General features: G+C 45.9%; 1 protein-coding gene across 1 annotated transcript in view; it reads right to left on the bottom strand.

Annotated features, from left to right (window-relative positions):
- The window catches only part of ARFGEF2 (ADP ribosylation factor guanine nucleotide exchange factor 2), an 89,887-nt gene that overhangs the window by 57,231 nt on the left and 19,472 nt on the right, over positions 1 to 13,184 (bottom strand). The window contains exons 4-7 of the mRNA XM_040638440.1: positions 11,662 to 11,808; positions 10,571 to 10,750; positions 9,902 to 10,136; positions 328 to 396 (exon numbers count right to left, since the gene is read on the bottom strand). Coding sequence (XP_040494374.1) covers positions 328 to 396; positions 9,902 to 10,136; positions 10,571 to 10,750; positions 11,662 to 11,808 — 631 coding nt within the window. The remainder of the gene's footprint in view (positions 1 to 327; positions 397 to 9,901; positions 10,137 to 10,570; positions 10,751 to 11,661; positions 11,809 to 13,184) is intronic.

The following is a 13,184-nucleotide window of genomic DNA, read 5'->3' as shown; positions in this document are numbered from 1 at the left end:
GGATTCACAGCCACTCCTGGAAAAAGCTGGCTATATCTGGGAGTGGCCTCTGTCTTCCACGTGGAGCACCCAAATTCAGCATCATCAGACTGTGCTGAACACAGCCCCGATGAGAATAAAATTAATCCCTAAAAAGACGCTTCTTTTTTAGGTATTTAGAAATATCTTTCACAGATATTTCTGAATTCCACATGAAAGACAGGCAGATACGAGCAGACTCAGTTTCCATGACTTCACTGGGGGTGGGCACTCCACCACTAAAATTAACTGGCCAAGGACTTTTTTGGAACAGCGAGGAGGAGGACAGGCTGAGCTCTTGGTTCTTACCTTTAACAGCAGACGTGACCACATCTTCTAAGATCTCCTTCACCACTTCCTGGGCTCCGTCATCAGTCCCTACACACACCCAAAGACACAAACACGAACATGTGGGTATTTCCCAGGGAAGCAAAGGAAGGGGGAAAAGGAGGTCACATCTCAGGAGGCAAACGGGGCAAACAAGTCCTCTCCAAAGCCAAATCTCATTATGCCAAAAGAAAACAAGTCCTGTGCAATCTGGAAACTCTTAGGCAGCATCTGCTATGACTTTGAGTTTCCCTCTGTGGATCACTCTTCCTTCCTAAGGCCCTCTCCACCACCCTCGAGTTGGAGGCAGGAGCTGGACCGTACCCAGCTATGCTTCTTAGCAGAACAAAAGATGGAGCTTTCTCTTGTGCCTTTACCTCGGGCACCCCAGAGCCTTGGGAAGTGACACGCCTCCTGCTGCTTCGCTTCCTCCACACTCAGAACCCAGAACTCAGCATGAGACTTCTAATGCGGTCGCTGAGGATTTACTGTATTTTAAATCGAATTTTTCTGTCGACTGTTAACTGCTTACGTGGAAGAGCTTCGGCACCAGCCGTTCTGGGAGAACGAATCCACAGTCTTGGACTAGACTTTAAGGAGTAAACATGAGTGATTTCTCAAACATCACATTGACCAAAAAGGCCAACACATAAAACAACCAAAATAAGCTTTCACATTCTTCCCGAATGAGGCCTTTCAATCCAGCCCCTACTTTTATGAGTTCTGTGTTTGATCCACAAGGTCCTGGAGAGCAGTACAAAGTATTTCCATTTCCACTGAGCAGCGGACCCACCCAAACTACTTATCTGCCCCTCCCCCGAAGCTTCTCCGAGGAACGACTGATAAATAAAACCACCACCGTAACTATTTAGAAGGATAAGTCAATCTCTGTGGAAAACGTGGATGTTGCATGCTTTTCTTAGAGGGTGAAAAAGAACTCGAACGGAAGTTAGGAAAGTGGGTGGCCATGGTTATGATCTCGGCACCCACGTCTTCGTCTAAACAACGTGGCTTAGGCTAGATGGGTGTGTGAGCACGCTTCAGGCGCTCTCGGGCCACCTTCGTCATGTTTGCTGTTTTCACCAACACGAGGATCAGTACGTCACACACGTACAGTTACCAGCGCTCTTCATGCTGACTCACCTCAGGCAAGAACGTTCACAAGACCGCAGGCTTCACGCACCAATTATATTTTCTGAACATGTTAAAATCAATGTGTAACTATGAAAATCAACACTGTTTACCAACGAGCTGCCTAAAACCGTCTCATCTACATATGACAGGGTATTTCCAAGTTCCTTTCCGGGTCCAACACTCTCCAGCGCCACGATTTAGTACCAGGATGACGACAGCTGCTCGTCTGTACCGTACATTCCACCCCGAGCATGCCAGCATGCCGAATGCGTGTCACCGGGGGAGCTGCATCAGAGACTGTCAGGTGGAGGCTGCTGGGGACACCTGGTCTGCAAGCAGGCGCTCTGCAGCCTCTGCACTGCTTCCCCCCACCCAGCTTTACGGAGGTACAATCGACAACGAAGACCTGCATGTATACTGAAGGTGCACAACCCGATGATCTGATGTATGTGTACACTGTGAAATGGTCACTACAATCAAGCTAATTAACACCCCATCACCTCACACGGCTACTGTTATGCTCGTTCTTCGTGTGTGGTGAGAACACGTAAGATCAACACTCAGCAAATTTCAAGCCTACGGCCCAGTACTGTTAACTACGGTCACACTGCTACACGTCACATCTCTGGAACTCCGCATCTTACATAACAAGCTCTGTAACCCTGACCAGCATCTCCCCATTTCTCTAACCACCCTTCTACATTCTGTGCCGACGAATCTGACTCCTCTAGGCACCTCATATATGTGGAATCATGCAGTATTTGTCCTTTTATGACTGGCTTCTTTCACTTGGCGTAATGTCCTCCAGGTCCATCCATGTTGTTACAAATGGCAGGATGTCCTTCTTTTTAAAGGCTGAGTAATATTCCCGTGTGTGCGTGCATACGTGTGCATGTGTGCTTTATGCATTCATCTTCTGACATTCACGTCATTTCCGCATCTTGGCTATTGTGAATAATGCTGAACAGGGAAGTGCAGATGATCTCAAGATCCTGATTATATTCCCTTTGAAGATATACCTAGAAATGAGCCTTCTCCATCACAAAGTAATTCTATTTTTAATTTTCTGAGGAACCTCCATACTGTTTTCCATATCGGCCGTACCAATTTACATTCCTGCAACAGGGCACAAGGGCTCCCCTCTCTCCACATGCTCCCCAGCACTTGTCCTTCATCTTTCTGATAACAGTCATCTGACAGAGGTGAGGTGGTATCTCCTTGTGGTTTTGATTTGCATTCCCCTCATGATTAGTGAAGCTGAGCACCTTTTTAAGTATCTGTTGGCCATTTGTATCTGTTGGCCTTTTGAGAAATGTCTGTTCAGGTCCTTTGTCCATTTTTCAATGGATTATTTGTTTTTTTGCTATTGAGTTGTAGGAGTTCCTTGTATATTTTGGATATTTACTCCCTATCAGATATATGGTTTGCAAACAGTTTCTCCCACTCCACAGGATGCATTTAAACTCTGTTGATTGTTTCATTGGTTGTGCTTATGGACTGTTCTGTTTTGTTTTTTTAATTTGAATTAGCTGCGAACACTTAAAAAATTGGGAGACATGTCATAAAAATCCAGATCTGGCTTCTATTAAGAAAAAGATTATCTGGCAACAATAGGCCACAGTGACTGGAACCAAGAGCAGCTGCCCCCTTTAGCCAAGGCGTGAACTCTAGAGATGTCCTGGTGCCTCAGTCCTTGCCACTGAGGACAGGTGTCATTACAGTGAGCAGGAAATTGACACAGGACTCTGTCAAGAGTGGGGAAAATGGGACACTGACAGGGTTGGGTGTCTGAAAGACATCAGAGAGAAAATGTTCCCTTGTGGAAGTGACTTCAACACGGTGAGGAAGAGTGAAGGCTCCAGAGCCAGTGTGTCTGGCTCAGGTCCCTGCTCTGCCACTTCCCAGTGTAGGGATTAATGTCATGTCACCTCTCCAAGCCTCAGTTCCCTCAGTTCCCTGAACAAGGATGATTTCAACCTCACTTACCTCATGGGACTTTGTGAGAATTGAATAAAATAATACCTGGAAAGCATTTAAAATGCTACTTGAAGAGTGAGGACTCAAATGTTAATTTTTCTTTGGCCCGTAGAGTATGATTGTGCTAAGACATTCATGATGCCTTCATGAGAGAGGCCCTCTCATTTCTCTTTCTTTCTTTTTTTTAAATTTAAATTCAATACCCAACATATAGTATATCATTAGTTTTTGATACAATGTTCAATGATTGATTAGTTGCATGTAACACCCAGAGCTCATCACATCACATGCCCTTTTAAAATATTTATTTTAAAGAGAGATAGACATAGAGCACATGCATGACTGAAAGCAGGGGCAGAGGGAGAGGAAGAGAGAGAAAGAGAGAGAGACAGAGAAGCAGACTCCCCACTGAGTGCAGAGCCCCACACAGGGCTCGATCCCAGGACTCTGAGATCATGACCTGAGCCGAAATCAAGAATTAGCCCCTTATCCTACTGAGCCACCCAGGCACCCCAAGGCCTTCTCACTTCTGCCACTTGCCTGGCCCTGGAGACTAGGTCCATATAGAAGTTTCCCAAGGAGGGGCATCTGGGTGGCTCAGTCAGTTAAGCGTCCAACTCTTGATTTTGGCTCAGGCTGCGAGATTGAGCCCCACATTGGGCTCCGCGCTGGGCACTGCTTGAGATTCTCTCTCTCCCTCTGCCCACCACACCCCCCACTCTCTCTGTCAAAAAAACCCAAATAAACAAACAAAAAACTAGACAAGAAATTTCCCACTAACCACACAGAAGGCAGTTTCGGTTACTTAAAGCCATCACTATTTTTCATTCTAAAGAGAAAAAAATGTCCTTTTTACAGGCTTAGTCAGTTGAGCATCTGCCTTTGGCTCGGGTCATGATCCCGGGGTCCCTGCTCGACCGGGAGTCTGCTTCTCCCTCTGTCCCTCCCTGTTCATGCTCTCTCTCAAATAAATAAATAAAATCTTAAAAAAAAAATAAACAGCATCAAGACCACCGTTTTTTGAGGGAATAACAGTGTTTAACTCATTTTCTTTGACAGGCTGGATCCCTAACAGCACCTGTGCAAAATCAAAATATTCTCAGGCGAGGAAGAGGTGGGAGAGTCAAGAAGCCCTAATTCCAAAAGAAGGTTCTCGTAGAGGAAGCTGCTGCTGAAGAGCCCCTAAGAGGTCCAGAAGTAGCCAGGACTCCCCACAGTATCCCCGCTCTGCTTCCCTTGCTGACGTGTCAGCCTGGGGTAGGTCTCAGAAGAGACCTTCCTGGATGACAGAATAACCACTAAGAGGTCTGCTGTGTTTAAGCTTCAAGCACGCTGTCAAAATGTTAGAAAACCAAACCAAACCAAATCCTTGCAAGGTTCAGAGTATAATGCTGGTTCCCCAGGATGTCCAGCACTCACACCTGGCCATTACTGATTGGCCATTTCACAAACTCTGTCCCTAAGAAAAATAAGAGGGTCACCTTGAATAGGTTCAGATAAAAGAAACCCTTGCTGCCATTCCCTCCCTAGCCAGCAGGAGAACCCACCCCTGTGGTGGGCATCGCCAGTTACTAACTCATACCCTGAGTCCTTACAGAGCTCTAATTTTGTTTTGGAAGGGGCTGTCCCTATATTTCTTCGCCATCCCAGCAGAAAGGGTGGCCATGTGACCAAGTTCTAGCCAATGAGGGGTAAAGCATAAATTACTGGGGATTGCATGGGCTCCTTAGGGAGGGGCATGACTCAGCTGGGAGTCTTGGAGTCCCACCCTCTTCCTCCCTCCTGCAGAACGTGACAGCATCTGGAACCATGAGGTAACCTAGAGGATGAAAGTTACATGCTAAGAATAATCAGGAAAAAATAGAAGGAATCTGAGACACACCCTCCCACACCCCTGTTTTCTGTCCAGTGAAGCAGGGGACCGTGGGGGATGTGGGTAGGTGGGGTAATAAGATGCATTCACTCATTCATTCCATCAACGAATTCAGTGCCTGTGTGTTTGGCGCTGTTCCAGGCATGTGGAATACATCACTGTTTAAAACAAAGATCCTTATCCTCACGGTGCTTACATTCTAGCTGGGATAATAACTGTTATGCTATACACTACAGCACTAGGGGAAAAGCAGAGTGGGAGGAGGCAGATGTGGAACTGGCAGGGACAAATGTGAACATATGGTGACGATAAAATGTGACATGCCTGTTTCCTAGAAACTAGGGTTTGGTTGTGTCCAATGTCCAAGCACTTGGTAATATGCAAGAATACTAAAGGAAAAAAAATCAGGGAACAAAGCTGTTTGCTGTCACATTCCAGCCACACACCAACACAGTTCCTCGATAGGAAGAAACACTTAGGCAACCTACTGTCGCAAAGTAAATGTCCATCAGGCAGCTAACACAGGGGTCGTAAACCCCTGAGCTGGAGCTGCCCTGCAAGAAGGCTGTGTCAAAAAGGAGGGAGACCTGGGGGCACATTTTGTTATTTTTATAAAGTACTGGTCTGAAACATATTTTTGTTTTGTCCACAAAAAACACTGAAATTCCTAAAGCAGAGGATCTGGGATTGCTAACATGGAAAATAGGCTCCCTTTATTCTACGCACTATTCTCACCACCTTCACACCTGATTACCATCTTAACTATTTGCTCTTTTTCTTTAACTCATTTTTTTAAGCGGAAACTTATTTGAAAGCTAATAATAATAACACACACATAGGTCCAAGCGCCAGACACTGCTCTCATTTAATTCTCACAAACCTGTAGGAAAGGTACTAGCTGTGGCCTGATTTTACACATGAGGACCGTGAGCCTTGGAGAGGTTAAAGATTCCACTCAAGGTCACGGAGCTACTACACCGTAGAGTCATGATCTGAAACCAGGCTGTCCAATCAGAATCTCCATATTGGCTGAAGGAGGATAACTTTGCTCTGTTCTAGAATACTTAAGAATTGTGTTGTTTTTTTCCCTTAAAGAATGAGACACAAGAACAAAAAATGAGCTAAGAAATCCCTAAACACACAGGTACCTGTGTGCCTACAACAGCTACTCATTAGCTATATAAATGTAAAAACGCTGGTGTCTCATACATGTTGGGAGTCAAAAAGTCAGAATCTTAAAAATGATCTTAAAAAAATAAAAGAAAATGGGAAGTGACAGTTTCTGGGCATAGGATTTCTTTTGGGTGTTAATTAAAATGTTCTAAAATTGACCGTGGTGACGACTGCACAACTCTGCGAATGTACTAAAAATAACTGAATTGTACATTTTAAAAAGCTCAACTTATGGTATACAAATTATATCTCAATAAAGCTGTTTAAAAAAAAAAAAAAAACTGACAAGAACAGCCAGGTAACAAGGAGTGTGAATGGACAAATGGGGTGGGGTCCCCTAGGAAGACTGCTGGCTGTGCCCCCAAATTCACATAAGCTAGAACGTCTCAGGCTCAAAAATCTCATTTTGTAAATTTACACAGAGTAATTTAATCCCTGTCTTGGACAGGCTGATAAGACTTATGAACTGACTGCTGATTTATCAACTTAGGATGAAAAACTAGTAAGGAGAAAGAGATGCTTAAGTCTGTTGGTGAACTGTCTCCATCCATGCAAATTTCACTGGAAGGCAAATGATCCCAGGAAGGCCATGGGGAGGATTCTCAGTAAATTAAATAGGAAAATACAGGGGCGCCTGGGTGGTGCAGTCAGTTAAGCGTCCAACTCTTTTTTTTTTTTTTTAATTTTATTTATTTATGTGACAGAGAGACAGCCAGTGAGAGAGGGAACACAGCAGGGGAGAGGGAGAGGAAGAAGCAGGCTCCCAGCCGAGGAGCCCGATGTGGGACTCGATCCCGGAACGCTGGGATCATGCCCTGAGCCGTAGGCAGACGCTTAACGACTGCGCTACCCAGGAGCCCCTAAGCGTCCAACTCTTGATTTCAGCTCAGGTCGTGATCTCGGGTTCCTGGGATCGAGCCCCATGTAGGGTTCTGTACTCAGCACAGAGTCTGCCTGGGATTCTCTCTCCCTCTCCCGCTCTTGCACTCGCTCTAAAATAGATAAATAAATCTTTAAAAAATAATAATAAAAACAAATAAATAGGAAAATGCATGTCAAGTGCCCAGTTAGCAAGCACGGTGCCGGCATGGTGACTGGAAGGTAGGGGTGGCTCCAGGATGGTGATGACGGTGACGCACCTCACAGAAGGGCAGGGTGTGTTCCCTCCATCACAGAGACACTAGAGCCCAGGCCTCTCAGTGGGCCTCCACGGCCTGGACTCCAGCCTAGGGCACCGTCTCCCTGCATGGAAATCTCCACCACCTGTCTCGGGCTATCCTTCCTCCTCAGCTTCCAAGGCTGCTCAACCTTCTTTTGAAGGACCTGTTCTTTCTTTAGAGCCGTATCTTGAGAACCAGAAGCCACTCGCTCTTTTTAAAGGTAACAGCACACTTCCGTTCCAACCCACTATTTTCGAGTTTGCTATTTGATTCTTACAGGCAGTCTGATTCCCACATTCTTGGGAGAAGCCTCGTGGGGGGCACCAAGTACTGGCAACAAAACCCACAGTGATATACTCTGTGCAAATCACTCTTTGCTTTATAGCAGAATTTTAAGTTACTGTGTTTTTGCAAAACCATCTTTTAGAAGTCAAGTTTTTTCCCCCATTCATTCAAAAAAAATGTATTTACTGAGTGTCTGCCATCAATGCTGGGCACCATGCCAGTGCTGGGAATATAATGGTGAACAGAGTGATCTAGATCTCAGCCCGGGAATAAGCGAACATGAACTCTTCAGTGATCTCAGGTAGTGATAAGTGCTATGAAGAAAATAAAAGAGGCTGATATGGCAGAAATGGGGGAGCTGCAGAGAAGGTGAGCAGTCTGAACCGAGAGACCTGAAGATAAATGGGGGCGGGGGCAGGAAGTGCAAAGGCACCAACAGCAAGCACGGCACTCTCAAGACACTGTGCTGTCAATAAGGGGGAAAGAGCTGTAAGAGCAGATGGAGAGGCAGACAGGGGCCAGGTCACACACGGCCTCGGAAGCCATGGGGCAGGGCGGGCACAGATTCCACTCTGAACGGGATCTGATAGGAACTCACCAAAGGGGTTTAAGTAGAGGGGGGCTCTGATCTAATTCATGCTTTTAAGAGATCACTTTGGCTGCCATGCAGAAAATGGGCTGTAGTGGAAGCACTCTGATGCAGCTAGAGAGATTTGCGTTTTTATCTGCACAGCTATGCTTACTACATATCAAGTGTTTAAATGTTAATATTTATTGACTGACCACAGCCTGATAAGGGTTACAGTAAAAACCTGGTCCTTGCCCTGAGAGTTTAGGAAAGCGAAGATAGCGACAGATCTGGAGGGTGGGCCAAGAGTTTCTCAGCACCTTCCCCCAGATACAGGACTGAGGACTGAGGAGACGGCAACTCTGTGCTCACCCGGAGACGTGTGCCGCTCTTGGTGGCAACTTTCTCTTTTGTCCTTTCCTTGAGTAAACTGATTCAGAAAAACCTTGCAGCAACAGCACTTGGTCTGTTCCTGTGTATGCCAAGCACGCTGATAAATAACAGAGGAACAAAAGCTGCTCACACATGCGTCCTCTCACAGGACACACTACCAACGGACACTGTTGTCAATAAAGGGACAGAAGACATGAGATAAACTAGAAAGACGGGTCAGGTATTTCATGTAGACCAAGCAGCTAGAGTGAAGAATTACTGCACAAAAATCATTTGGAAAGGTACATTCCTGAAAAAAAAATACGAATTTGAGAACTGATTCATACAAACTGCCCAGGGAAACATGCAAACACTCTGAAATAATCTTATGATAACCCAATCCGCCATTTCTTGCCTAATGTTTTGTTTAAGACTATAATCAGGTGTGGGATGTCTCTTTCATTTAAAAAAGCAAACAAAAACACGTAAGGTACTAAGTCACCACAGAAGAAAACAAAGTTATCTCTCTGTCCATCTCTAAGTCCACCCCCCCCCCCACCTTCCTGCTCCTTTCACAGATGTCTGTGAGCAGCCACTAGCTGCCAGGCTGGGAGCAAGGAGCAGAGATCCCGTGTATACATGACAGAGGGGGTCCCCATGTCCTTCTCAGGGCAGATAAGACAGACACTGAGTAACTAACTACCTTAACAATTAACTACTGGGAGATAAACACCCCCAACCGAAGCCACTGCACTGAAGCTGACATCAAGAAGTAGACGCTTGCTGCATTCCAAGGACTATTTAGAGAAAACCACACAGCTGACACAGGACATTAGACATCATGCTTTGGTGGCTGTGCTCCTCAAGAGACGAGCAACAGGGAAGGGGGAAGGCCCAGAAATAGACAAGCTGCTATCAGAAGTTCCCTGCAGATGTTACCAGACCCCTTCAACTGCCCCTCAGCCACAGATGGGTCCCTCTCACGGCGGGAAAGGAACAGTGTCCAGGGTGTACCTGACAGCGATGGGCCTCTTTCTCTGGGTGCATCTCCATTCTCTGAGCTCACTTTTCCAGAAGCACTCCTGGCATGTTCACCGTTGGTTAAATCTGTCTTTTCAGGAGTCGTTGGTTTGCTCTGTGCCTGGCTCTGCTTCAAATGACTGAATTTTGGGGACACTGTTGCAGCTTGGATCACAGGGGACTGGGGTTTTGACGGGATTGGTCTTTCCAATTCTCTGGCCTCCTGCAACTACAAGGCAACAAAAAAGGGATTCAATCTAAATGCTCCCAGCACTGGGGTGCCTGGCTGGCTCAGCTTCTGGAGCATGTGACTCTTGAGGTCAGGGTTGTGGGTTCAAACTCCATGTTGGGTATAGAGATAACTAAATCTTAAAAAAAAAAAAAAAATTGGTCCCAGCATTTTGAGAAGGACCAGAAAGTATGCCAGCCTGAAGAATAACATTTTAAACAGAAGGATAACATTTAAAAAAGGAAATGAACTCTTTTGACAAACTCGAAGCAAATTCTGAATGCTGATTCCAAAACCCAAGCTAGATTCTCTCTCTGCTTTTTAAAGCAAGAACAAAAACAGAATTCAGAGGAAGAAAGGATGCACTTTAAGATGAAACCGTTCACAGATCGGGTGTGCCGCGTCCCCAGTAGCTGATGACCACCACCACTCACCACTTGGTTTTCCATGCGCGTGAAAATGACGTTCAGCATCTGAGTGAGGGTAGCCTTGGCAGTGGTTTGATTGATGAGATTTTTGCTGGCCAGATAGATATTGTAACATGTCCTGACTGTCTGCAGGATAGTGCCCTCATGAATTTCAATGTGTGGGGATGTCACCGCTGTCAGAAGAGCCTAAAACAAAAACCCACAACCTTCACCTTCACAAACATCCACCTGCCTCCCATCCTCCCATAGCCAAACTTTTCTACAGGGTGTGGCTTAGTTTTGGTTTGGTTTTGTGAATTTTAAGAAGATGGCTCTGCAAACCATAACTCCCTACTGCTCTGAGCTTAAAGATAATTATTAACACTATAAAATCCAAATTATTTGCCGTAATTAAGTTGTGTTGAAGAGGGCTTTCTATCAATATACTTTTTTAAAAGCCAAAAACACAGTTCTCTTAGGAGGAAAACTGCTCTAACTCGATCTCACCTATATTAATCATAAAATATACAGGTTTTGATAGGCAGTCAGCGTCCCAGTTCCCTAGAGGGTTTTCAAGGGAGCTCCAGGAGTTGCTAACATGGAGCCATCCCACACAAAGTCAGGACTGAAGATCTGGAACGCTGGCTACACCCATCCTGATCCTGTTCTCCCAACAAGCAGACGGTACTACCACATGCCAAACCACTTCTGGCAGCAGAAATGGACCAGAGAAATGGAAATGGAATGGGGGGCAGGACAAGAGGACAAGGGGCAGAGTGGTCTAAGATTATTCAGGACCCACTGAGAAATGGCAGACTGGGAATCCAGAATTTCAAGGAGAAAGACCAGAGGACTTCAAGCCGAGTCAACTGACAAGCAATTTACATTGTTATTAGTGGAACTGTTTACTTTGAAAACACCTGGTTCCACTTTCCTTGTCTCAGTCTGTGCTAATAAATTCTGACACTTAACAAAAGATCTAAGCGATGCTTACACTCTTCTGTTCCAGCTCAGCACCACCTGAGACAACTAACACATGGTAAATTAGAAACCCCAACGCCCAAGGGAGACTAGTTTTCTTATTCAAAAATCCAGACCAGGCAAACAAACAGAAATACCTTAATTATTTGTAACTGAACTCCTTCATCGGTCTGAGGGCCCTGAAAACAGTTGCAAATGGTTTCAACGATCCTGTCGATGAGCCGCTTCCCTGGGGCTCCACTGTCGGGGGCGTTGCCGGTGATGTGCCCATATGCAATGAGTTTCTAAATACAGAAAGAACAGAGATGAGAAGTTTCTGCCTGGCCAGGACTGCGGCTGTCCATGTCAGCAGAAGACAGGCAGTAAGCTTGGCCTTAACTTCTGGTTCCCTCAGATCCCCCTGCTCCCCTGGGGCATGGCAAGCACAGCCACCCAATGGGTGCCGTGTCCACCCTGCCTCCCATGGCAGAAGAGCCCCAGGAGGGTGAAAGGCTGTCCAGTGGAATAGGCAAGGTGTAGAACAGTCACCGGTACACAACCACTAGTGTGAAAAATTGATGGACTAAAAGCCATACATAATGGAGACAGGAAGTAGTCGGTAGTTGGCTGGGGCAGTGGGGGGAGTTAGAAGGAAACAGGGAATGACTGCTGATGAACCCAGGGTTTCTTTCTGAGGTGATCCAGACGGTCTACAATTAGATTGTGGGGATGGCTGCACAACTCTGTCAATGTACAAAAATCACTGAATTGTACATTTGCAATGGATGACTTGTATGCATGTGAATTATATCACGAGCTGTTAACAAACCATATATATTTTTTTCTTTTTAAAAGGAAAGATACATAAGAAACAGCTGATAACGTGTTTTGCTGGAGGGGGCACTCAATTCTGCACCTATGTTATCAAACGTGTGTCAACCCAGTGGCTGAAGAAGTAGGGGGCTGCTTGGGCCACATCCTCTTGGTTGGGCTACTGACTGGCTTGGACAGGGGCTGCCTTTCAGAGGCCTGTGCCGTCTCACTTAGGACCTGGATTTCACCATGGAGAATGTGAAAGCTGGAAAGGAAGTCAAAGGTCAGGGGCAAGATGATTTCCAAGTGTGGCTGAGACTCAGAATCAGCTGAGGGAACCCATCACAAATACAGACTCCCAGACCTCAAAGCAGACCTACCAAATCAGAATTTCTGTAGGACAGCCTGGTAATCAGTGTTTTTCTCTAAGCTGTCCAGGTTATTCTGAGGGTTGAGCAGCTAAAAGAATCACTCATCAGACATAACCCCTCTAGGATATGCGCATTCTCTGCTTCCACTGACTTAAAGAAAATGCTATTCTGTTCTTTATCCTTTTCGGTTCCTAATTTGTCATCTCCTTGCCTCTACACGCACAGAGTGACACACGGATCTGAGGTTGTCTATGGTGCCACCACCACTGTGCTAGGAAGACCTGCCGCTCTGCAGAGGCCCGACTCCATTTCTCAACAGCTTTCCCCCCATCGTTAGCTGTGGAAGCACCGCCTTCCAGTAAGCAGAACAAAACAGGTTAAGAGAGAGTGGCTGAGAGTAGAACATGATCCCGCCAGATTGTGTGACTGAATAAACAGGAGAGGCCTGCACACCCTCTGCCGATCAAATCCAACCCCAGAGGTCACCACACAGGGTC

This window comes from Ursus maritimus, unplaced genomic scaffold, assembly GCF_017311325.1.
Source record: "Ursus maritimus isolate PB19 unplaced genomic scaffold, ASM1731132v1 scaffold_22, whole genome shotgun sequence".
NCBI classification, from domain to species: domain Eukaryota; kingdom Metazoa; phylum Chordata; class Mammalia; order Carnivora; family Ursidae; genus Ursus; species Ursus maritimus.
The sequence above is the reverse complement of the archived record's forward strand: the minus strand, read 5'-3'. Positions and strand labels throughout refer to the sequence as shown.